The following is a 21,659-nucleotide window of genomic DNA, read 5'->3' on the forward strand; positions in this document are numbered from 1 at the left end:
AACGAATCGTTTTGTCGTTTTTACCAGTGGCAATTTTTGTTGCCCACATCTCTTATAAAACGCACCGTTTTGCCTATACTGGACCGGACAAGGCCCAAATTAGATGGCCCAAATTACTTGAGTCAACTCAACTCAATGCGCTCTTCAGGACCCGCAGCGTGTTAATTAAGGAAACCATTAACCGGATTTATAATATTCTCTTTTTATTTCCAACTATAAATAATCTTTAAATGAAATCGGAGCGTTTATATTCTACGAGCCGTTTATAATTCAACGGCTGCGATTTAACCAATCACAACGTCTACTTCCCCCAACGGTCAAAAAATACATACAAAACTCTCTAATCAAATCATACCCCTTCCATTTTCACTTTTCTCAAAAAGATAAACCAAGAAAATACAGTAGCAATCTTGCTGCAATCACTCGAAAACACAGAAAATTGGTATCACCAGTATTCAAAAATGAGTTTTCTTCCATACCCAGATGCCCTTGATGCACCGGAGCTCCAGGTATGGAACAACGCAGCCTTCGACAACGGCGAATCTGAGGAGTCGGCTGCCATTAAAGCTTCTTCTTGGTTGATCATGAACCCAGATTTCTTAAATCTGTCTCTTGAATCCTGTTCCAGCAAGGAAAACCAGAGTCCAGGGTTGGTGAGTCCCCCTGTTCTTCGCAAATCCGGAGCCCCGATCAAGCCGCTTCATTCAAACAACACGGTGAACAGTGTGCAAGCGAAGCCATTGAAGAGTAGCTTTGAAGCTTCGTCGGGAAAATCAAGGAACGGGAAGGAAAAAGAAGGAAATGAAGAGAAAAAGCGGGGAGAGAGAACTATCGATCTGGAAATTGAGGAGATTGAGAAAGAGATCAGTCGCTTGACGTCAAAGCTCGAAATGCTGCGTTTTGAAAAAGCTGAGCAGACTGCGCGAAGTATTGCGATGAAAGGAAGAATCGTGCCTGCAAAATTCTTGGAGCAGAAACAGAGTATCAGGAATCTATCGAAGAAGACGGAAGAATCTATCTTCTCAAGTGGTAAAGGAAAGATTTTTAATCGCAGAGGGGTTAGTTTGGGACCTGCGGAGATTTTCTCTAAATCGAAGCAACTGGGTAAACAAGAAACAATCACGCCTGTTCAACTTCAGAGTCGGCGGAAATCATGTTTTTGGAAGCTGGAAGACATTGATCAAGAGAAAATAAGAAAAGAAAGAGGGAAAAGCTTGAGTCTTAGCCCAAAATCCCGTTCAAAAATTCATGGCCAGAAGCAAGCCGCAACTACTGTTGGATCCAAAAGGTCTGTGAAGAAAGAAGATGGACTTCTTACAACAATCCAGCCAAAGAAGCTCTTCAAAGACGGAGAAAAATCAGTAAAGAAGCCATTGAAACCCGGCAGAATTGTAGCGAGCAGGTACAGTCAGATCAATGGAAATAATGGAAATAGTTCAGTGAAGGATGCTCGAAAAAGGTCATTACCAGAGAATGATAAAGAGGAGAGTACGAGGGGTGACAAGAGACGCGCTTCAAATGAAAATTCCCTGGTTTCTTTTTCTTCTTGCAGGAACCAGAAAAGTGAGAGCAGAGTAAAGAAGAGATGGGAAATTCCTGCTGAGGGGGTGGTGTTCAAGTTGCAGGAGGCGGAGGAAATGACGCCGTCTATTGCTAACTTCCATGGTATGTTGCCAAAGATCAGGACACTTCGGTTATTTGGAGAGAGTCCACGTGATTCTGGTCCAGCCAAGAGGGTAGCTGAATTGGCAGGTAGAAAATCTTACTTCTGCAATAATGATGATGAGGATGAAAGCGACAAATCTGTTTTTCAGGCTTTGAGTTTTGCAATGGAAGATGGTGATGATTATCAAGTATAGTTTTCTCTATATGGGATTTGATTTAGCTTCTGTTTTTCAGTAATCCGTAACTCTTGTTATGGAGAAGAGAGTAAAGGGTACTGTTTCTCTTTCTTTTCTTTTCTTTTTTGTTTGTCTGGTTGGGTGGTATCTTTCTGGTCTACTATTGCTCTGTAAGTGATGATGCAATAATCTGATAAGCTTTTCTCTTGCTTTCTAATGATGATCAAGTAGATAAATTTGTTCATCTCCCATATATTTGATCTGGGTTGTTCATGAATTGATGTAAATCCCCATTTTTGCTTTTCTGAAGATATAATCTTAATTTTATAGAATAAAAATAGTAATACAGTATCATCAGGACAGAACTTTGTATGAAAAGGTCATCCCAATTTCAAGTTAATTCAGTGTCTAATTTAATTTGATTACCCTTTGATGGATAGAAAACAAAACTAAAGCTATGAGAGGTTGATTCAATTATGAATCAAATATGTAAAATTATTACTAACTTCAAGTCATCTCGAGTTTGGTAGGATTAAAGTGATTCTGGAAAATCAGTTATGTTTAAGAATGCCTCTTAAACAGTTTTTGCATAGGATTCTCCGTCATATATATAGATGTATATATGTCTATATGATCACAATCTTACAGAATTCATGTGTTAGGATTCTCTCTGATAATTGAACTCTCAATACTTCATAGGAAACTAAGAATGCATTAAAGATTCTCCAAGTCCGAAAAATGTAGAAGTCATCAAAATTTTGTCTTGAAAGTGGAATAAACTCAAGGTGTTCAACGCCTATGTAGAGCATAGTTGAGGAAGATGTAAAATATATATGTATATATGATCACAATCTTACAGAATTCATGTGTTACGATTCTATGTGATAATTGAACTCTCAATACTTCATACGAAACTAAGAAGACACAACCAAAGATTCTCCAAGTCCGAAAAACGGAGAAGTCATGAAAATTGTCTTGGAAGTGGAACAAACTCAAGGCATTGGCCTATGTAGAACATAGTTGAGGAAGATGATGTATGACCTCCAGAAGAACTCAGATTCGACTGGAGTCTCTTCCGAAAATGAATCGTCTACCCCAGTCTGATACAACCAACATCCTAGTGCGCCAGCTAACTAGCTTGCTGTAAAAGAATAAGGAGAAGAAGTTGAAAAATCTTTTACTGGCAAAAGCTTCTGTGGCATGGAAGAAAAAGACCTGAGTGAATATAATTACCTTGCATAGACTGAATACCATAGCCATTGAGTGCTATGACCAATTGACACCCAATCTCCTGGAAGTTCAGCTGCAGTTTGTTCCCCACCCAATGGCGCAAATGACCCAAGATGCCTGTACCTGCCATTAAAATACACCTATAGATTTAGGCAGGCTGGAGGAAGTCTTATGCAGAGATGCAACAATGTTATCTTTATTTAACAATATCAAAGCTTTTTGTTATAATGATCTCCAAGCTTACTTTCCCTCAACGCTGAGAAGTAAGCTATTTTGTGAGACTGAAGATCGGTGAAAGAACATTTTGTAGTAGATTCATATTCATTTCTTTCATATAGTATGACTGCTTGAGTAAACCACATAAATTTCTGTGTCTATTTACTTCTCTTCTTCTGATTTACTTTTTGATTTATCATATCATAAAGACTACTCTGAGGATTAGTAAAACTTGTTTGTGCTAATTGATGGAGGAAACAGCATTATACAAAGAAAGCTCAAATAAACATAGCAGAACTTGTACCTGAAAGGTTGGAAACGATGGCGGCCTTCTCCCCTGAATCTAAGGGGCCCTTCAGGATTCTTTTCACATTCCTCCATCCGATTAAAACATTTTGCAAGGTAGTGGCCTTGTTGATTAGCAACCTAATGCCATTTGAAAATCCAATAAGAAAGACATAAGGCAAATGATTGATAAAAAAGGGCATTTGCATATTTTATGCACAGAAACTCACCTGAGCTGTTGCAGGCAGATTTTTCATCTGGGAATCAACTTCTGAGAGAGCTTTTGTAAACTTTTCAATGTTCACCTCCTGATCTTCCCCTTCGTAGCTCTTCAGTAAGTCCTGGATGTTCTTCATTTTCCTTTTCTTCAGATAAATTTCCACTTGAGGGTACCTTTGACAAATATCTTTAACAGCCCCTTGGAAATCCTTTATGTTCAAAGTACCTTTGTTCACCTTGTCTGCTTTACTGAATATTGCAGCAATATCTTCCTGAGGATAGTTTTTGACAAAAGCATAACCATAAGATATTTTACAAGCATAATCCTTATCTACTTTACTATAGATTCAGTAATTAATGAACTCGAAGGATCTCCAAAGGGCTGTTAAAGATATTTTTTAAGCATAATCCTTGTCTACTTAACTATAGGTTCAGTAACTAACTGAACATTCAGTTAATATACACTACGTACCACAACTCTCCGTTGATTTATTGTTGCACAATCACCTAGTGCATACACATCTTCAGTACCTTCAACTCGAAGCCACTCATCAGTTGCTAAAACACGTCTGTGACCCTGTGATCAGAGACTAGATTAATTGTCTAGCCAAGGATATTGAGTCCAGTGTCATAAACAAGTATGATCCGATCGTGAGAAGTAAATGATGACATGACAAAATGGTTTTTGAGGAACAAACCTGACCAATTTGCTGCATGAAGTCCTTTATGACAGGCCGAGAACCAATCCCAGTTGACCAGACAACCATTCCATAAGGTTCATGAACAATTTTCCCAGTTCCCTTTTCCTTGGTGGAAATTTCATCTGCTGTCAGTTTTATAACCATTGAACCCGTCTTCAAATCTATACCATCCCTTTGGAATTTCTCTTCGGCAAAATTTGTGATCCTTTTGTCAAACCTGAACAAAGCAGGCAACAGCAAAGGTTGTTTCAAAACTTGACAGTAAGCAGAAATTGACAAGCTATTAGGCCCTTTACGTTCCTAGCAAAGAACAGTATGCCCTTTTTCTAAGAGTATGTGAGATTGAATTCGAACATAACTCATAAAATTCTAATTTATAGTAATTTTTTCACCACCCTATGTGGATGCTGGCAACATTGTTATGTCCTTTTCACATGCACAAGTACAGCTCTATCCTACTGTCAGGATACTAAAGATTAAAGGAAAATGTACTCGCAGGGGTAAAATAATCTTTTCATGAATTAGGGTTGGGTTTTGTTGCTGTAAACCAACTAGAAGTGGCCTATATATAGGAAAGGGTTCTATGAATAAAGATTGAGGAATGTATTAACTCAAGTTACCAATCTCTCTTTTCTCTGTTATCTTCTTCCTTTTCTCTGTTGGAAATCATGAACGAGGTTCGTGTGGTCAAACTAGAGTTAATTTGAACATATTTCTGGGTTTAAATTCTTAGTTAAGTGAAGATTTTGAATGTGACGACCATTAAGCTATCAAAAAATTGGTTATAAGGTAGATGTAAAAGAAATGGATGCCTTACATGTTCAAAATGTGATCACTTGCTTCAAGAAGTGTAATTCTTGTGAATTCTTGAACTTGAGGATATATTTTAGCAACATCCTCAACTAGGAAGTCATGAAGCTCTGCAGAAAACTCGACACCAGTTGGACCACCACCAACAACCACGAAATGCAAGATCCTTTTTCTTTCCTCATCGCTTAGATTAGGAAGAGATGCTCTTTCAAAACAGTCAATCACAGCCTTACGGATATTCTGAGCATGCTCCACTTCCTGCAAAAAGGACTTCACTCTCTGAATGCCATATATGATGAACTATGGTGAATACGAGAAATTTACGACTTGTAACTTGGAACAGAGTAAATTATTACAATTTGACCCAAATGAGCTATACAACCAAATACTTAAACAACTATTCAAAAAAATTCGACATTGTAGTTAAATATGTACCTTCAGAAACATGGCATTTTCCTCGACTCCGGGCGTGTTGAATGTGTTTGATTGAGCTCCAACTGATACAACCAAGATATCATAGTCCATGATGAATTCTTCTGTGCCTTTCAAAGTAGTCTCTTGCTTCGATCTACAATAAATTTTCTTGTTTTTCGCATCAATCTTGTAACATTCAGCTTCCTCATATTGAAAACTTTTCTGCCATGTGGGTGAAATATTAAGCATAAAAGTTAATTCTCTTCAAATCCATCTACTAAATAGTTCCTATCCATTTCAGTTATTTGCACTATTTAACAGATAATTCTGAATTGCAAATAAACCGAAAGATTGTAAAGAAAAAATATCTAAAATATGATTTGTTGAGCAAACAGAATACTAAAGAAATATTTAAATTAAGAAATGAATTCTCAATAGATAAGGAAGGTGATAGCAACTAAATACAAGAAATTAAATTCTCAACATAAAAGGATTTCAAGATGGGAACGGCGATACCTCATAATAAATTATGTTCCATTTAAAATGAACTAAAAGAAAAATTAAAATCAGTACTGGGATTTAAATTAAATGAGAAACTAACCAAGCTTAACATAATCCAATAAACACTAGATAGTTAAATCAATCCAAATGTTCCACCCATGGTTTCACCTTGCTCGTGAGCTTGCGAATTGGTTCAACAATGCTACGTGCTTCTACTGTTCCATTTGTGACACTCGGTAACAGTGGAGTGAAGAGAAAATAGTTTCGTGGAGACACCACATGAACTTCATAGGAAGGATTATTCAGATAAGTCAAGAAACTGTAGCCAGCCCAGCCAGTTCCCAGCACCACCACTTTCTTTTTCTTGCATTCACCTTCACCATGATCACCAAGTAGTCTTTGGATTGGCCTTGCATCAGAAAATGCCACTATCCCACCACCACTGCAACAATAATCAAGTGTTTCGAAAAGGAAACTTTAGTTTATGAATACATTAACTTATAAGTTTATTTCCTCTAGGTTATCAATTCTTACTTTCTCACCAAGTTAACAAAATGAAACAAGAGGTTCTGAACTTAATTAGATAACTGGAGTTTTGAAAAATTCAAGCTTTGGATGTTTTGACTCTAATACTATATGAAACAATTAATTGCCTTTAGGTCATCCCAAAAAAATTAAACTTTAAATTGAACCAAAGAACCCAAAACTATCATTTATTCTCTCATATAAGAAATCCCTTTTTGCTGAAATTACTTGGAAAAATTTATATACATAGCAAAAGTAGTTAATTTTCATACTATATGGATATATATATATATATATAGAGAGAGAGAGAGAGAGAGATCACATCAACCATAAATTTGAGGAAGAAGGCTGCATAATATAAAGATAAACAAAGATGACGCCTTTCAGACATGCATAACATAAAAATGTATATATATATATATATATATATATATATATAAATAAAAAAAGAAATCCTTGCAAACAATCAAGCATGCGCATTATGTATATGTGTATACATAATAATCAAGCAAAAGGAGAAAACCCCTGTTCTCCATGAAGAAAAACTTCTACATAACAGATCACAGATGAAAAAGAAAAAGACAAAGTCACAGAAAATATACAATGTAGAAACATATCAGTGGAGAATCATATGATCAGACCTGACAGTGCTAACAACAAGAAGTTTCGAAAGCGTGGGGTAAGCACGAAAAGCTCTGGAGGCTCTTTCAAAGAACGTATACGCACGGCTCATTGTTATTACAACCCTACTTCTCCTTTATTTTCTACAAGAAAAAACAAAACTGAGAGAGCATGAGAATTTTTTTTATAAAGAGGAAACTGTTCAAGCAAGGTCCTCAAAAATGGAAAGAATCGGTTTTCAAAGTTCCTGCCTTTTTGTATAACTGTCAAGCAAGGTGTTTTTTTTTTTTTTTTTTTTTTTTTGTTCTTTTCCTGTATTGAATGAATCATTGACCTTCCTTAGCGAGAAAGAAGGACACGTGGCATTATTTTCCGACCAGGATCTCCTACTTTGCAGGAGATCCTAGTTTAAAGTTAGATTGTATGATGATGGTGCAGATACCGTCTGATTGAGTGGAGATCTTGATGGATGTAGAACCAGTGTATTATATTACCCTAAAAGATAGCCGCTTTTTGTTCGAGGAAGAGATTTTTGCTTAGCTTTTTTTGGTGGATCAAATATTACTATTATTATCTGAATCAACTAAGTCTCTTTGTTATGAAAGTTTCATGCTATCTCCATTAATGAAAGATATAATAACAGTCACAATATTATATTTATATATATATATAACACATGAATAGTTTACTACAGTGTGGATTCAAGAATCAATACATACCATTCAATAAATTTGAGACAAGAATATATTAAGAAGTAATTTGTATACAATTCGCCTTATTCGTCTTAACAGTTCGATATATAACTATTATAGAAAATATCTAACACTCCTCGTTCTCCTCTTGCTCAAGAATCTTGTAATAATTTTATAAAAGATAATTATATTAAAATTATAATTTTTGATGTAATTTTTATAATTTTGATTGTTTAGAATCAATTTAATCCCGAAATTTAAAAAAAATAGTTTCTTACGTTAAAATATAATAAATATTTAAGATTATGATTTATGAAAAAAAGTATAAATAGGGTAAAATAAAAATTAAATTAAAAATTTTTCGTTAAAGAAAAAATAATTGAGGACCTATATTTTTTTGTATTAAAAATTCGGATTTAAAACTCGGGTAATTAGGAAAATCAATTATTGTATTTCTAATTCTCAAATTTTTTTTAAGACCTAAAAGGAATTGACTTTAAAGCTATTGCATGTATAGGCTTCTTTTTAGTTGATATAATGTAATATGAAGATTCTAATCTCACACTTGAGATTTGTATTGTTTAGACTTTAAAGCTATTACATTTGATTCCAATAATTTAAATTTGATGTTTGAACTTGATGTACAACTCTTTTAAAGTCTTGATAAAATCTCGAGCCTTTTACAATCAATAAGCTTCTTAGTATTTAATTGTGAACATTGTGCGAGCAGCTTAACTCATTTCGAAGCAACTATATAAGAATTCTCACAACCAATAATTTAAAATTCGAAGTTCAACATCGTGTTAAACCTTCAATTCTGATTTGCCTGTAGTGTTTAAGCCAAGGAATTCCATGATTTTATGCCCATTCAATCAGATTTTCAATCATGACTCTTGATTGCATCGTAAACAAAGAGAATTGCTTTGAGAGATACAAGACACCGAGGTTTTAAACGAAAAGTCAAATATATTATTTTCAGAAACTAAAACTCAAACTATTACTAACAGAAAACTTAAACTCAACATAGAATCAGCAGTAAAATAATTTTCCTTATGTCGGATACATAATATATATAACTTCTATGGTTGGCTGGTTGGTCGAGAATAGATGAATATTAGGAGAAATGGGATTAAGCACCTGCAGAAGAAGAAAAAAAGAAGCACAGAGCTTAACAGCTGCCAGATCTGCAGCAGGAATATTTACAAGATCACCTGAATTTTGACTCAAATGCGACTTGAATCTCTTCCGAAAATGAATCTTCTTGTCCAATCAGACACCACCAACACCCTAGTACGCCAGCTCACTTGCTTGCTGATTGTTAAAGAAAACTCATATGAGTAGTTCGTTAATCTTTACCAAAAATAATGTAACAAAATATCTCAAGTGGAACAATCATATTTGTAATATCTTCCAACTTCTCAATTTTCCTGAACGTTTTATAATGTTTCTCAATAAATAGAGCTACGAATGTTGGACACCAGAAGTAGAAGATAACTACCTTGCATATACAGAATACCAGAGCCACTGCGTGCTGTGACCCATGGAAACCCAGTCTCCAGGCAGTTCTGCAGCTGCTTGCTCTCCTCCTAATGGAGCAAATTGCCCAAAATGCTTGTACCTTGCAATTAGAGTTATGTACAGCTCAAAGGTTAGAAGAAGGAAAGAAATGTAATGAAATAACTTGACAATTCGCAAATGCACTCCGTTCATTTCCAGCTACTAAAACAAAACAATCACATTAGACACTGGAATTCTGGAGATGCCACTGCGACAAAGTAGTGAGGTCAAGTTGCATAGAGAGATAATCTTGTAAGCTGCAACAAACACTATTTCACCCCTGCAAAAATTCAGGTTTCCTCTATGCTCCCTGTATCATCCATCCTCATTCTCCTCTATAAGAGTAAAAATATTTGATTGTCCTTTTACTACCAGATTAAGCTTTTAGGATAATCAATTCAGTCATTTATTTAACATTCCATTCCATTTCTCTTGTTTCACCCTCTTTACTTTTTTATTTTAAAAAATAGAACAAGCAAGAACAGAGTATATAATACTCAGACAGAAATGTATATGCTAAAGAAAATGGAAATATATGGCATACCGAAATGGCATTTATAATTATTTCATGTAGAGAAAGTCCTGAGAATTATCCAATATATGGCATACCGAAATGGGAGGAATTGATGATGGCCAGAACCTCGGAAACTTCGAGAGCCTTCAGGACAATCTTTACACATCTCCCTATGGTTGAAACACCGAGAAAGATAAGTGCCTTGCTGAGCAGCAACCTGAAATATTTTAGAGTATATTCAAATCCCTGTTCCATACATAACCTTGGTAGTGGTAGAGTGTTCTCCAAACAATGGATGGATAAAATACCTGAGCAGTTGCAGGCAGACTCTTTATCTGTGAATCCACATGTGAAAGAGCCAACTTAAACTGCTCAATATTAACCTCCTTCCTATCATTTCCTTCAGGATCTTTCAGTAGATCTGCGCAACCACTCAGATGCATATTTTTCAAATAGAGCTCCATTTGGGGGTAATTTATGATGATGTCTTCCATCACATCTTGAAATTCTTCAACAGTTAAGGTACCAGATTTGTCCTTGTCCGCAGCCTCAAATATTGCTGCAATGTCTTCCTAAGGTTCAATAAAACCAAATAAAATGCAATTAGAAAATTCATGCAGCCAACTCAAACTAATTCGGGATTCTGTCTTAGTTAAATATTTATGTGAACTAATAAACAAGGTTAATCCAAACACTTCATGAAGGCAATCTAGGTTATACTAACAAAATTCATGGTGACACTTCTGAATGAACTAAAGAATAGATTCCTTGAAGCCTGAGATGCTTAGCTCAAGTAGCAAATGGTGCTTTTTGTTGAAGAATGATTCAAAATTTGACCTTGTATTTGTTTAGATTTGTTTGACCGAGTATACTGATAAGATAGAGTTTGTTTCCACTATTCAAGCTAGAAGCAGATAATAAATAGTCCGAGATAAAATGCACCTCTAAATAGTCTTTATGTATTCAATTTTTTTTCAGTAAGTTATATAACAACTAAGCATCAGAACTTCATTTTACTCTTCTTCTTCCTTTGTGTTGTCTCTTTCACGTTACTTTTCCTCAACAAACTTGGTATCAGAGCTTTATTGGTCTTTGGGTTAGCAAGTGTACCAGAGTTATATGAGAATGGCAGCAGCTGGGTTTTCTTCTCCTCAACCACTCCTACCCATTTTCAAAGGTGAGAAATATGAGTGGTGGAGTATCAAATTAAGATGTTGCTCAGATTGCAAGAGCTATGGGATCTGGTGGAATATGGGTTTATTGAAATATTTGAACCCAATGAAGAAGAAGAGGTGAGACTGAAAGAAACCAGAAAGAGAGATGCCAAGGCATTATTTATCCTACAACAAGCAGTCCATGAGACTATATTCTCACGGATTGCAGCAGCAACCACGTCAAAAGAAGCCCGGTCAATTTTGCAGACGGAATTTCAAGGCAATTCAAAGGTCATATGGTAAGATTGTAGTCACTAAGACATGACTTTGAAACCTTGATGATGAAAAATGGTGAATTGATTGCTGACTTCTTGTCACGAACAATGACAATAGTCGGTCAAATGTGGTCCTACAGCGAGCAGATTTCGGACGAAAAGATTGTTGCGAAAGTTTTGAGAAGCTTGACGCCAAAATTTGACCATGTGGTAGCAACTATAGAAGAAGCTAAGGATTTATCAGTTCTTTCTGTTGATGAACTGATGGGATCTCTTCAAGCTCATGAGGCAAGAATCAATAGATCAGTAGAAAAAAACGAAGCGAAGGCATTTCATGTGAAAGAGACAACCACCAAACAAGGAGAAAATGATAGTTCATCAAGTAAAGGTCGAGGAAGAGGAGGATCTCGCGGTGGTCGAGGTCGAGGTTGAGGTCGAGGTCACAGTCACAGCCATGGCAGAGGCAGAGGAAGGAATGACGGGCAAAGGCAGTCCAATGAGCAAGGTAACACGAAAAATGGCATTCAGTGTTATCATTGAAAAAGATAGGGATATATCAAAGCAGATTGTTGGTACAGAGATCAGAAGATGAACTTCGCAGCAGAAAATGAAGAAGAGAACAAGCTTTTTATGGCCTGTATTGATACTGATCATAAATCAAGTAATTTCTGGTTTGTGGACAGTGGCTGTTCAAACCATATGACAGGCACCAAATCTCTATTTCAGGAGCTAGATGAGACACAAAAGATAAAAGTACCACTTGGCAACAAAAGGGAGATGCAAGTTGAAGGAAAAAGCACAGTGGGAGTTGACACTAGCTATGGACAGGTAAAAATGCTGGGAAATGTTCAATTTGTTCCTGATTTAGGATACAATCTGTTGAGCGTTGGACAACTAATGGCTGGTGGACATTCAGTTTTGTTTGATGACGATGCATGTGTCATTACAAATAAGAAATCAGGCAAAAAGACTCACATCGTCATGACTCTGAATAAGATGTTTCCATTGGATGTTTCTGACAAAGAATTTTGCTCTCGCCGCAAGCGCAAAGGATGACTCAAAGTTGTGGCATTTGAGGTATGGGTATCTAAATATCAAAGGCCTGAAATTACTAAATGACAAAAGTATGGTTTTTGGACTACCAAAAGTTGGCTCTACTGATTTATGTGAAGGGTGTATCTATGGCAAGCAAATCAAGAAGTCATTTCCTGTAGGAAAATCCTGGAGAGCTACCAAATGTCTAGAATTGGTACATGCTGATTTGTGTGGGCCAATGCAAACTAAGTCCTTAGGTGGAAGTCGTTACTTCTTGCTATTTACTGATGACTATAGCCGTATGAGTTGGGTATAATTTCTGAAAAACAAGTCAGAAACTTTTGAGAAGTTCCAGAAATTTAAAACTATAATAGAAAACCAAAGTAGTCGTCGTATCAAAGCTCTTTGCACAGATAGGGGAGAAGAATTTGTGTCCAAGGAATTTAATAAGTTTTGTGAAGAAAATGGCATCCGTAGGGAGTTAACAACTCCTTATACTCCGGAGCAAAACGGTGTCACTGAGCGGAAGAATCGAACTATTGTAGAAATGGCTAGAAGTATGTTGCAAGTAATGAGACTTTCAACCTAGTTTTGGGCAGAAGCTGTAGCCACATCCGTCTATGTATTGAATCTCTCACCAACAAGGGCTGTCTTGAATCAAACTCCATATAAAGCTTGGTATGGAAGGAGACCAAATGTAAGTCATTTACGAGTATTTGGATGTGTTGCTTATGATTTGATAAATTCTCAAGCTCGTTAAAAGCTTGATAAAAAATCAGAAAAATGCATTTTTATTGGTTATTGTACTCAATCCAAGGCATATAGATTGTATAACCTCCTTAGTGACAAGATTTTGATTAGAAGGGTTGTAATGTGAGCTGGGATTGGAGTGAAGAGCAGATACATCAGGAGATTCCTATGCCCATTGAAGTTCCTTCAGATGAAAGACAAGAATCAACTCCTACAAGTCCACAAGCTAGCAATGCAACAGCATCAGCAACTCTTGAAGAGTCTTCTGCAGTATCAATTCCATTAAGAAGATCAACAAGAGTTAGAAAGTCAAATCTTAAATATGCTGATGACTTTTTTACTTCCTGTCAGTTTGCTCTTGCTGTTTCAGATCCCACACATTATGTAGAAGCAGCTGAAAAAGAAGAATGGCAGAAAGCAATGGTGGAAGAAATAACAACAATAGAAAAAAATAGAACATGGGAGATGGTTGACTTACCGGAAGGCAAAAATATAATTGGCTTAAAGTGGGTGTTCAAGACAAAATTTGCTGCAGATGGAAGCATACAAAAGCACAAAGCTCGTCTTGTGGCAAAAGGTTATGCACAACAATATAGTGTAGATTTTGAAGAAACTTTCTCTCCGGTAGCATGGTTTGAAATGGTGAGGCTTGTTTTAGCATTAGCTGCACAATTGCAATGGCCTGTTTATCAATTCGATGTCAAGTCAGCATTCTTAAATAGAGATTTGCAAGAGGAGGTCTATGTAGTACAACCAGAAGGCTTCATAAAGGAGGGCAGTGAGACAAAGGTGTACAAACTGAAAAAGGCATTATATGGATTGAAGCAGGCCCCTTGAGCATGGTATGGCAAGATTGATGGATATTTTCAGAAGAAGGGATACATGAGAAGTGAAAATGAACCCACTTTGTATGTGAAAAAGGAAGGAAAAAATGATTTCATCATTGTCTGTCTTTATGTTGATGACATCATTTATACTAGTTCTTCTACCTTGCTTGTGGATGAGTTTAAATCTCAAATGATGAATGAGTTTGAGATGCAGATATGGGTTTATTACATTATTTCCTTGGTCTTGAAGTCTATCAAGCTGAAAATGGTATTCTTATTTCACAAAGGAAATATGTCAGGGATCTTCTCAACAAATTTGGCATGCTTAATTGCAAGCCTGCAGCTACACCTATGAATATCAATGAAAAGTTGCAGCAAGAAGATGGGGAAGAGATGGCAGATGCCAGGAGATTTAGAAGCTTGGTTGGAGGTTTAATTTATCTAACTCATACTAGACCTGATATTGTATTTCCTACTGGTGTGTTATTTCCAAATTTATGCAACAACCTTCAAAGTTTCATTATGGAGCAGCAAAAAGGGTGGGTCTTACGATATACTGTTGAAACCTTAGAATATGGCATTTGGTATTCTAAAGTTTCTAATTTCAAGTTGTGTGGGTATACGGATAGTGATTGGACAAGTTCGTTGGATGATAGACGGAGTGTTTGAGCTAATGTTTTCACTCTAGGATCAGGGGTGATCACTTGGAATTCCAAACAACAAGCTACAATTGCATTGTCAACTTCACAAGCTGAGTATGTTGCAGCAACTTTAGTAGCTTGTCAAGCTATTTGGCTGAGGAGAGTATTAGCAGATATTCAACAAAAGCAGAAGGGAGTAACAGAGATATGTTGTGACAACAAGGCAACTATCTCCATGACAAAGAATCCAACATTCCACAGCAGAACAAAGCATATTGATATTCGCTATCATTTTATTCGTGATTTAGTAGAAAAGGAGGAGATATCATTGAAGTACTGCAGTACCAAAGAACAACTAGCTGATATGCTGACAAAAGCATTACCCAAAGAAAAATTCTGCTACTTTAGAAGATTGTTTGACATCTGCAGCTTTGAATCAAGGGGGAGTGTTGAAGAATGATTTAAAATTTAACTTTATCGTTGTTTACATTTTTTGGCCAAGTATAGTGGTAAGATAAAGTTTGTTTCCACTATTCAAGCTAGAAACAGATAATAAATAGTCTGAGATACATGTTGGATAAGTTCTGATGTAAGCCTATATAAAAGGCACCTCTACGTAGTCTTTATGTATTCAATTTTTTTCAGTAAGTTATATAACAACTAAGCATCAGAACTTCATTTTACTCTTCTTCTTCCTTTGTTTTGTCTCTTTCACGTTACTTTTCCTCAACACTTTTGGGGTACTCGGAGAGAGGTGAGCCCCATCTCCTATGTCGGCCAGAAGTTTGTCCTCCCAGCAATGGACTTGAGGCAATAATAAATAAATAGAACATATTCCTTGAAGAGGAGTCATAAATATTTTATGTTCACACATGATAATTTCTCTCTGAAAAAATAAGGACAGTTTTGGCTCACAAAAGTTGATTTGAGACTTGATCTATGAAGATGAAAGACTCAGGATAGCACAAGCTTGCCCAAGTTAGTAATCTAATGACAATGTGATATAAAAAGCTTGTCATCAAAAATGAAAATCAGAGAAGCTGCTGCAATCAAGGAAACAAGAAGTTAAGCTAGTAATCAAGCACAAACAAGTAGAAGCAAGAATTCGGAATAAGGACTCTAAAGCTTCACCTACCATGATTTTCCGCTGATCTATTGTAGCACAATCACCAAGGCCATACATTCCTTCACATCCCTTCACCCGTAGCCACTCATCGGTTGCCAGAACACGTCTTTTACCCTGTAAAGAATTCATTATAGTTAAGTAACTTCGGAATAAGAGGTTCTCATTAAGGATAAACCAATTTAACAAACCTGCCCAACTTGTTCCATCAGGTTCCTGATAACTGGGCGAGTCCCAATGCCAGCAGACCACACAACCAATCCATGTGGTACAGAGCAATCTTCACCAGTAGATTTAATCGTCATGGTGATTTCCTTATTGGTGATACTAACAACACGACATCCCGTTTTAACTTCAATACCATCTCTTGTAAATTTCTGTTCAGCAAATGAACTAATTCTTTCATCAAACCTGCGGAGGCAGAGCATAAATTTGCTAAGCTTTCAACTTAAAAACAAGCCAATAATTTCATTGCATCACACAACCAGCTTCCTGTTCTTAATAGGATAAATCAAATGAAACAGACATCAATTTATGCTTGTGCATGAAAATGACAGGAGAAAGTTATCCTGACTGCAGCAACAAAATTATTTAGAGGAGGTTACATGTATTTTAACAATATGACCATGACATGTAGTACACCCATATTTGAAAAGAAAATTAAAATCTTATGTTCTAAGACACCAAACTGAGAGGTAAAAGTAACTGGAAAAGATGATGTACAAAATAACTTCTCCTGGCCAAAAAATTACTCTCATAGGTGTTAAGGAATGCAATCACACGTTAACCAAGCATGACAACAGATGCTTTTTCTTTCAAAAAATAAAAAACAATAGATACTAATTTATATACCTGTTTGGAAACTCTTCTTAACGCCATACAGTTTTTGGGTAACAGTATAACATGGTACCACAGCTGATTATGTCTCATAGCTTGCTACCTAATATTCTACAAATAATCTGTCTGTCTTGCCTACTTACATACATGCTCCACATATGGGAGAATGCAAAGGGATGTAATCCCACATTGACCAAGTACGAGGAACTATATTAGTTTATATACCTGTTGAACTACTCTCCCTAACACCATATGATTTTGGGTCAGAATCTAACAATAGGTTTGTCTACTTAACTTTTGTGACTAGCTAATGTATATCTTGTAGCTTTTGGATGCAAATCCTTGTACTAACATAGCCTAGAGTGATAAACAGAACTAATACACCCAGTTGCATTCTCTACATGGCTGCAAAGCATTAAATTTTAAATATTTCAAATTCAAGTCTAATTTGATGCCCTTCTCGCCGAGTATGACCTAATGGACTATATTTGTGGCTAATTTATATTTATGGCTAATTCCAAACTAGATCTTGGATGGTCCAAAAGGATGATCAAGTCCTTCCATGCCTAGCATATACTCATGGCTTCAACAAACACAAACTCAACCCTTCAAACCACTGTTGCCTTCACAACTGAAACAATCATTCACTTCAGTTCCTTTTAAGAAACCTCTCATGAACATTCATCTATATCTAAAAAAATCCAGTCATGAAGGAATCTCAAAAACAGACTTATCCATGCCAAGCACACAACAAAACTGCAATGAATACTTGCAACATATGAAAAGTTTAGAAGATGCACTAGTTGCTGCAGGTGTCACCAGCACTTTTTATCAAGTCAGGTTCATTGATGACACATCATTCCCATGACATTCATATGTTGAACCTCCACATAATACAGGCCAATAGATGCATCTATGTGCTATAGTTTTTTTTTGGGTCATAATAGATGAACTTATAACATCAAGAGTCATTCAACAAAAAAACAAGAGAAGGATCTACTACTTGGACCGGAAAGATGCTCAGTCCATTAGCATATGTTCAGAAAAAAGGAAATGAAAAGGTTAATGCCATGTCCTTACGTGTTCAAGATATGATCTCCTGATTGGATTACTGTTATTTTCACTAGATCTTTGACCATGGGATATATCTTAACTATATCTTCTTGGATAAAGTCATGCAACTCTGCTGCAAACTCCACACCAGTGGGCCCCCCTCCAACAATTACAAAGTGAAGGCTGGTCTTTCGTTCTTCTTCACTCAGGCCAGGAAGGACAGCCCTTTCGAAACAGTCAATCACACTCCTACGGATTTTCTGAGCGTCCTCTAATTCCTATATGAAATGCTAAAAATATCTTCATTAGTTTAAAGAAAATTCCATGCCTTATTTTTATCTCAAAAAACAAGAAAAGAAAATTCCATGCATTAGGAGATTAGCACAACTAGCATCATATTTAAGATTACTACACTAAATGTTGCATATTTCTACTCTTTGTGAGACTCAATCAACCTACCTTGAGAAAATGGCAGCTCTCCAGGACCCCTGGGGTGTTAAAAGTATTTACTTGTGCTCCAACTGCTACGACCAAGTAGTCATATTCCAGAGAGAATTCTAAATTTCCCACAAAGCTGTACTCAAAATTAGACCGACAGAAAACCTTTTTGTTTGCAGCATCAATCTTCAGACATTCTGCCTCCCAAAACTGAATTTCTCCATTTCTCTATCAGTGAAATTGTTACACATCAAAAAGGGTTTTGATGAAGTGAGTAACCATGACATGCTGAAATTATTACTTTAATCTCAAGAGGCCACACAGCCACGTCCAGGAAATTGTAAAAAACCATGAAAGTCTGATGATGCCTCTAAAAAATATATGAAATTATATAGTGCAATTTCTTAAATAAAAATTGAAATTGAGAAGCTCAGAATAAAGGAAATAATATGTACAAAGAAATCATAATTTTAAATAACAACAGGCTTAACCTTCAAAGAAAAAGAAATCAACATTCAAAATGATCATGCATAAAGCTTCTAAAACCAAAGACTTTGTCAAACAATTCTTTCCATGAGAAAGGGCAAAGTAAATCATCTACCAAAATATGTTTACGTGCCACAGTCACAACAATTTTTCTTCTGAAAATAGCTTCTGTTTCATGTTAGATATAAAAGGAAAAGAAAGAGATACTTACAATAAAACACATACTACACGTGCAATCACATTTTTTATTTGTTCGTATTTTCACTCACACAGAACAAAAAATGTATTAAAAGGGGAAAAATCAGCTACCTTCTTTATAATGTTTCGAACTGGTTCTACAATGCTTCTAGCTTCAACTGTTCCACAGGTAACACTAGGTAACAATGGGGTAAATGCAAAATAGTTCCTAGGAGAAACAACCTGCACATCATAGGATGAAACATCCAGATCTTTAAGGAAACTTGTAGCAGCCCATCCTGTGCCAAGTACCACTACTCTCTTCTTCTTGCACTCACTTTGATTGATATTGGGTATGGCAAAGCCATCTGACTGTGATTCTGAATATGCCACGAAACCTCCACCACTGCTGACAGGTGACAGGAAAGAAGAAAATAAATAAATGAAGCTGCTAAAGAAAATAAGTTTTGGCATCTCTTGGTATTTTCCTACATTTCCAGAGACCAGTATTGATAGACTTGGCAACAAGCTAGAGTCGAAAAATATCATCAAGCATTATAGGAATTAGAAAATGTGAGCCCCCCTCTAAGAAAGTCAGGGGATAAATTCCCCATGGAGGAATTATTGCAAGCATGATTTCCTTTTACAATTTAACTGCCCTACTAACCTCTGGTCCAATCAAGAGAGTTCTCTGATCACTTGTAAATGAAATCCAGAAATTTCCGAAAGTTAAAAGAAAAAATATATTCCCTTGGTCACTATTCATTACAAAACTACTGAAACACCTCCACCACCAAATATATTGAAAGAAGGACAGCTTTAGTTTCTGAAAATCAACTATGTTAATAAAGGAAATAGATAGCTTCTATTAATAAATCCTGCAGAAATCTGAAAATACGCATATCTAGCACATCTATAGAAGAATTTAACAATCGTGATAGGCAATATATCAAGATTTGCCCTTATTCTGATGAAATGAATGGCCACATGACCATATGTGGCCATATGTCCTACAGGTCTAAAATCAGCAGAACACTTCAACTGTATTTCCTTTTCCCTACTTATCACATTTTGAACTGGCAGAGTATACAACTGCGGAATAAATAATAACCTAGTGAAGTAACATTCACAGAAATATGCACGTGTAAACGCAGCTGTTTCAGAGAAAAAGGTTATTTTCAGAAGGTAACATTTCCTATTCAACAGGACGTTTCATGATCGAGAACATCAATTTTCCAACTAAGTAGGAAATGAGACCTGAGAGTGCAGAGAACCACAAGCTTAGAGCAGGCAGGGGAGTCATGGAGAAGCCGTGAAGCTCTGTTGAGGAAGGAGAAGATCTTCATTTCGAGAATTTCTTCGCTATTTTATCTCATAAACTTCAAAATAAAACAAGCTTCAAGAGTCAAGAACTGAAGAGTCAAAAGATGGAAGAGGAGGAGGAAGAAGGTGATGATGATCCTGCATCTACTCCCGTCAGTAACTTCGAACAGAGAGAACTCAGTATCATACAACGGGTCAGCCACATCTTTTCTCTGCGTGCTTTGGAACTCATTATTGTCTGTCCACGTGGCATGTTTTTATTGGAGCATCTGGTTGAAGAAATGAGTCCCGCGTGATGCGCGCACCAAAACCGATATCAACGGTGATGATCTTTTTTCAAATTCCATCTTGTTCTTATCCAATGAAGTTTGGTGTACTGAATATAATTACTTTATTCTTTAAAATATATTTTTATTTATATTTTATTTCATTAAAAATATTTTTTGTTTATATTAGTATTTTATTTTATACTTATTTGATAAGATCACGACGTTGACGTTTTTGATAATTTAATAGTTATTTATATTAGTGTAGTTTGGATAATTTAATCTTAAATTATTAAATTATTTAAATGTAAATTAAATTTGATAATAAAGTAGATTAACTAGTGGGAATCTTATATAAAATGATTATTAAATATAAGTTACTGAAGTCAATTTTGTTTGAATAAAAGTTGTTCAAATCAATTTGATTGAATATCAATCGGGTAAAGAAAAGTTAAAGAATAACTTAAATAATAAAATGGTCAATGTATTATCTATATTTTCTTATTTAAGTCTTTAAATTTTTTTTTTTATTATGTTCATATTTTTATATATTTAAAATATTTTTAAATAAATAATTTAGACGAAAAAAAAAAAAGAAAAATAACTTAAATAGTAAAATAATCTTTGTATTATTTGTATTTTTCTATTTAAACTTTTGATTTTTTTTAATTATGCACGAATTCTTGTACATTTACGATGTAAATAAATAAATTAAATAAAGAAATAAAATTAAAAAATAATTTAAATAATAAAATGGTCCCTATTTTATTTATATTTATCTATATAAATCTTTTATTTTTTTGTTATATACATATTCCTACATATTTAAAATATTTATAAATAAATACTCACTATTATTCAACGTTACGTGTCTACGTCATGCGACATTGACTGACCACTTTTAATAATGTAAGAATTTTTTGTTACATCATCTTCCATGTCATTATAATAATTCGTTCTAAAAAATAAGTATGGTATTCACTCTACATAAAATATAATAACCTTATATTTAAAGCACACTTATTCAGTACTCACTAAAAAATATTGAGGAGAAATCTAATATGCACTCAATACAGAACGTAAGTTGAAGAATATAATATATAAGGAGAATAGAGAAGCATTTGCAAGAGAGATAAGCTTGAGGATAA

General features: G+C 35.4%; 3 protein-coding genes across 4 annotated transcripts; 1 reads left to right on the forward strand and 2 right to left on the reverse strand.

Annotated features, from left to right (window-relative positions):
- Nucleotides 1-347: 347 nt before the first annotated feature.
- LOC110816867 (uncharacterized) lies at nucleotides 348-2,085 on the forward strand. Its single transcript, XM_022045214.2, has one exon. The coding sequence runs from the start codon at nucleotides 462-464 to the stop codon at nucleotides 1,857-1,859; it is 1,398 nt and encodes a 465-aa protein (XP_021900906.1). The 5' UTR covers nucleotides 348-461; the 3' UTR covers nucleotides 1,860-2,085.
- Nucleotides 2,086-2,533: 448 nt separating this feature from the next.
- On the reverse strand, nucleotides 2,534-7,645 carry LOC110817000 (external alternative NAD(P)H-ubiquinone oxidoreductase B4, mitochondrial-like). The gene is made up of 10 exons (XM_022045390.2): nucleotides 7,384-7,645; nucleotides 6,386-6,659; nucleotides 5,738-5,938; nucleotides 5,310-5,560; nucleotides 4,490-4,709; nucleotides 4,264-4,368; nucleotides 3,803-4,063; nucleotides 3,592-3,713; nucleotides 3,075-3,194; nucleotides 2,534-2,982 (listed from the first exon to the last, which is right to left on the reverse strand). The coding sequence occupies exons 1-10, from the start codon at nucleotides 7,473-7,475 to the stop codon at nucleotides 2,895-2,897; spliced, it is 1,734 nt and encodes a 577-aa protein (XP_021901082.1). The 5' UTR covers nucleotides 7,476-7,645; the 3' UTR covers nucleotides 2,534-2,894.
- Nucleotides 7,646-9,001: 1,356 nt separating this feature from the next.
- Nucleotides 9,002-20,432, reverse strand: NDB1 (NAD(P)H dehydrogenase B1). Of its 2 annotated transcripts, XM_088221183.1 has the most exons (11): nucleotides 20,180-20,432; nucleotides 19,055-19,328; nucleotides 18,281-18,487; nucleotides 17,849-18,099; nucleotides 16,123-16,342; nucleotides 15,944-16,048; nucleotides 10,435-10,698; nucleotides 10,222-10,343; nucleotides 9,554-9,673; nucleotides 9,267-9,366; nucleotides 9,002-9,192 (listed from the first exon to the last, which is right to left on the reverse strand). In XM_088221183.1, the coding sequence occupies exons 1-10, from the start codon at nucleotides 20,266-20,268 to the stop codon at nucleotides 9,279-9,281; spliced, it is 1,740 nt and encodes a 579-aa protein (XP_088077309.1). In that variant the 5' UTR covers nucleotides 20,269-20,432; the 3' UTR covers nucleotides 9,002-9,192; nucleotides 9,267-9,278. The 2 variants fall into 2 exon arrangements, with proteins under 2 accessions (XP_088077309.1, XP_021901027.1); XM_022045335.2 differs by having other exon boundaries at nucleotides 9,002-9,366.
- Nucleotides 20,433-21,659: the final 1,227 nt, after the last annotated feature.

This window comes from Carica papaya, chromosome 5, assembly GCF_054855325.1.
Source record: "Carica papaya isolate Zhongbai chromosome 5, ASM5485532v1, whole genome shotgun sequence".
In the NCBI taxonomy this organism is placed as follows: Eukaryota; Viridiplantae; Streptophyta; class Magnoliopsida; order Brassicales; family Caricaceae; genus Carica; species Carica papaya.

What these genes read in the sequence shown, in the direction of transcription:
- LOC110816867 (XM_022045214.2), top strand. Translation starts at nt 462, where the DNA reads ATGAGTTTTCTTCCATACCCAGATGCCCTTGATGCACCGGAGCTCCAG.
- LOC110817000 (XM_022045390.2), bottom strand. Translation starts at nt 7,475, where the DNA reads ATGAGCCGTGCGTATACGTTCTTTGAAAGAGCCTCCAGAGCTTTTCGT. An exon ending in ATCTGCCTGCAACAGCTCAG is followed by an intron (nt 3,714 to 3,802) that starts GTGAGTTTCTGT and finishes AAATGGCATTAG; the next exon opens with GTTGCTAATCAACAAGGCCA. An exon ending in TGGTATTCAGTCTATGCAAG is followed by an intron (nt 2,983 to 3,074) that starts GTAATTATATTC and finishes ATTCTTTTACAG; the next exon opens with CAAGCTAGTTAGCTGGCGCA.
- NDB1 (XM_088221183.1), bottom strand. Translation starts at nt 20,268, where the DNA reads ATGAAGATCTTCTCCTTCCTCAACAGAGCTTCACGGCTTCTCCATGAC. An exon ending in GTGGTTCTCTGCACTCTCAG is followed by an intron (nt 19,329 to 20,179) that starts GTCTCATTTCCT and finishes ACCTGTCAGCAG; the next exon opens with TGGTGGAGGTTTCGTGGCAT. An exon ending in TAGATCAGCGGAAAATCATG is followed by an intron (nt 10,699 to 15,943) that starts GTAGGTGAAGCT and finishes ATTGAACCTTAG; the next exon opens with GAAGACATTGCAGCAATATT.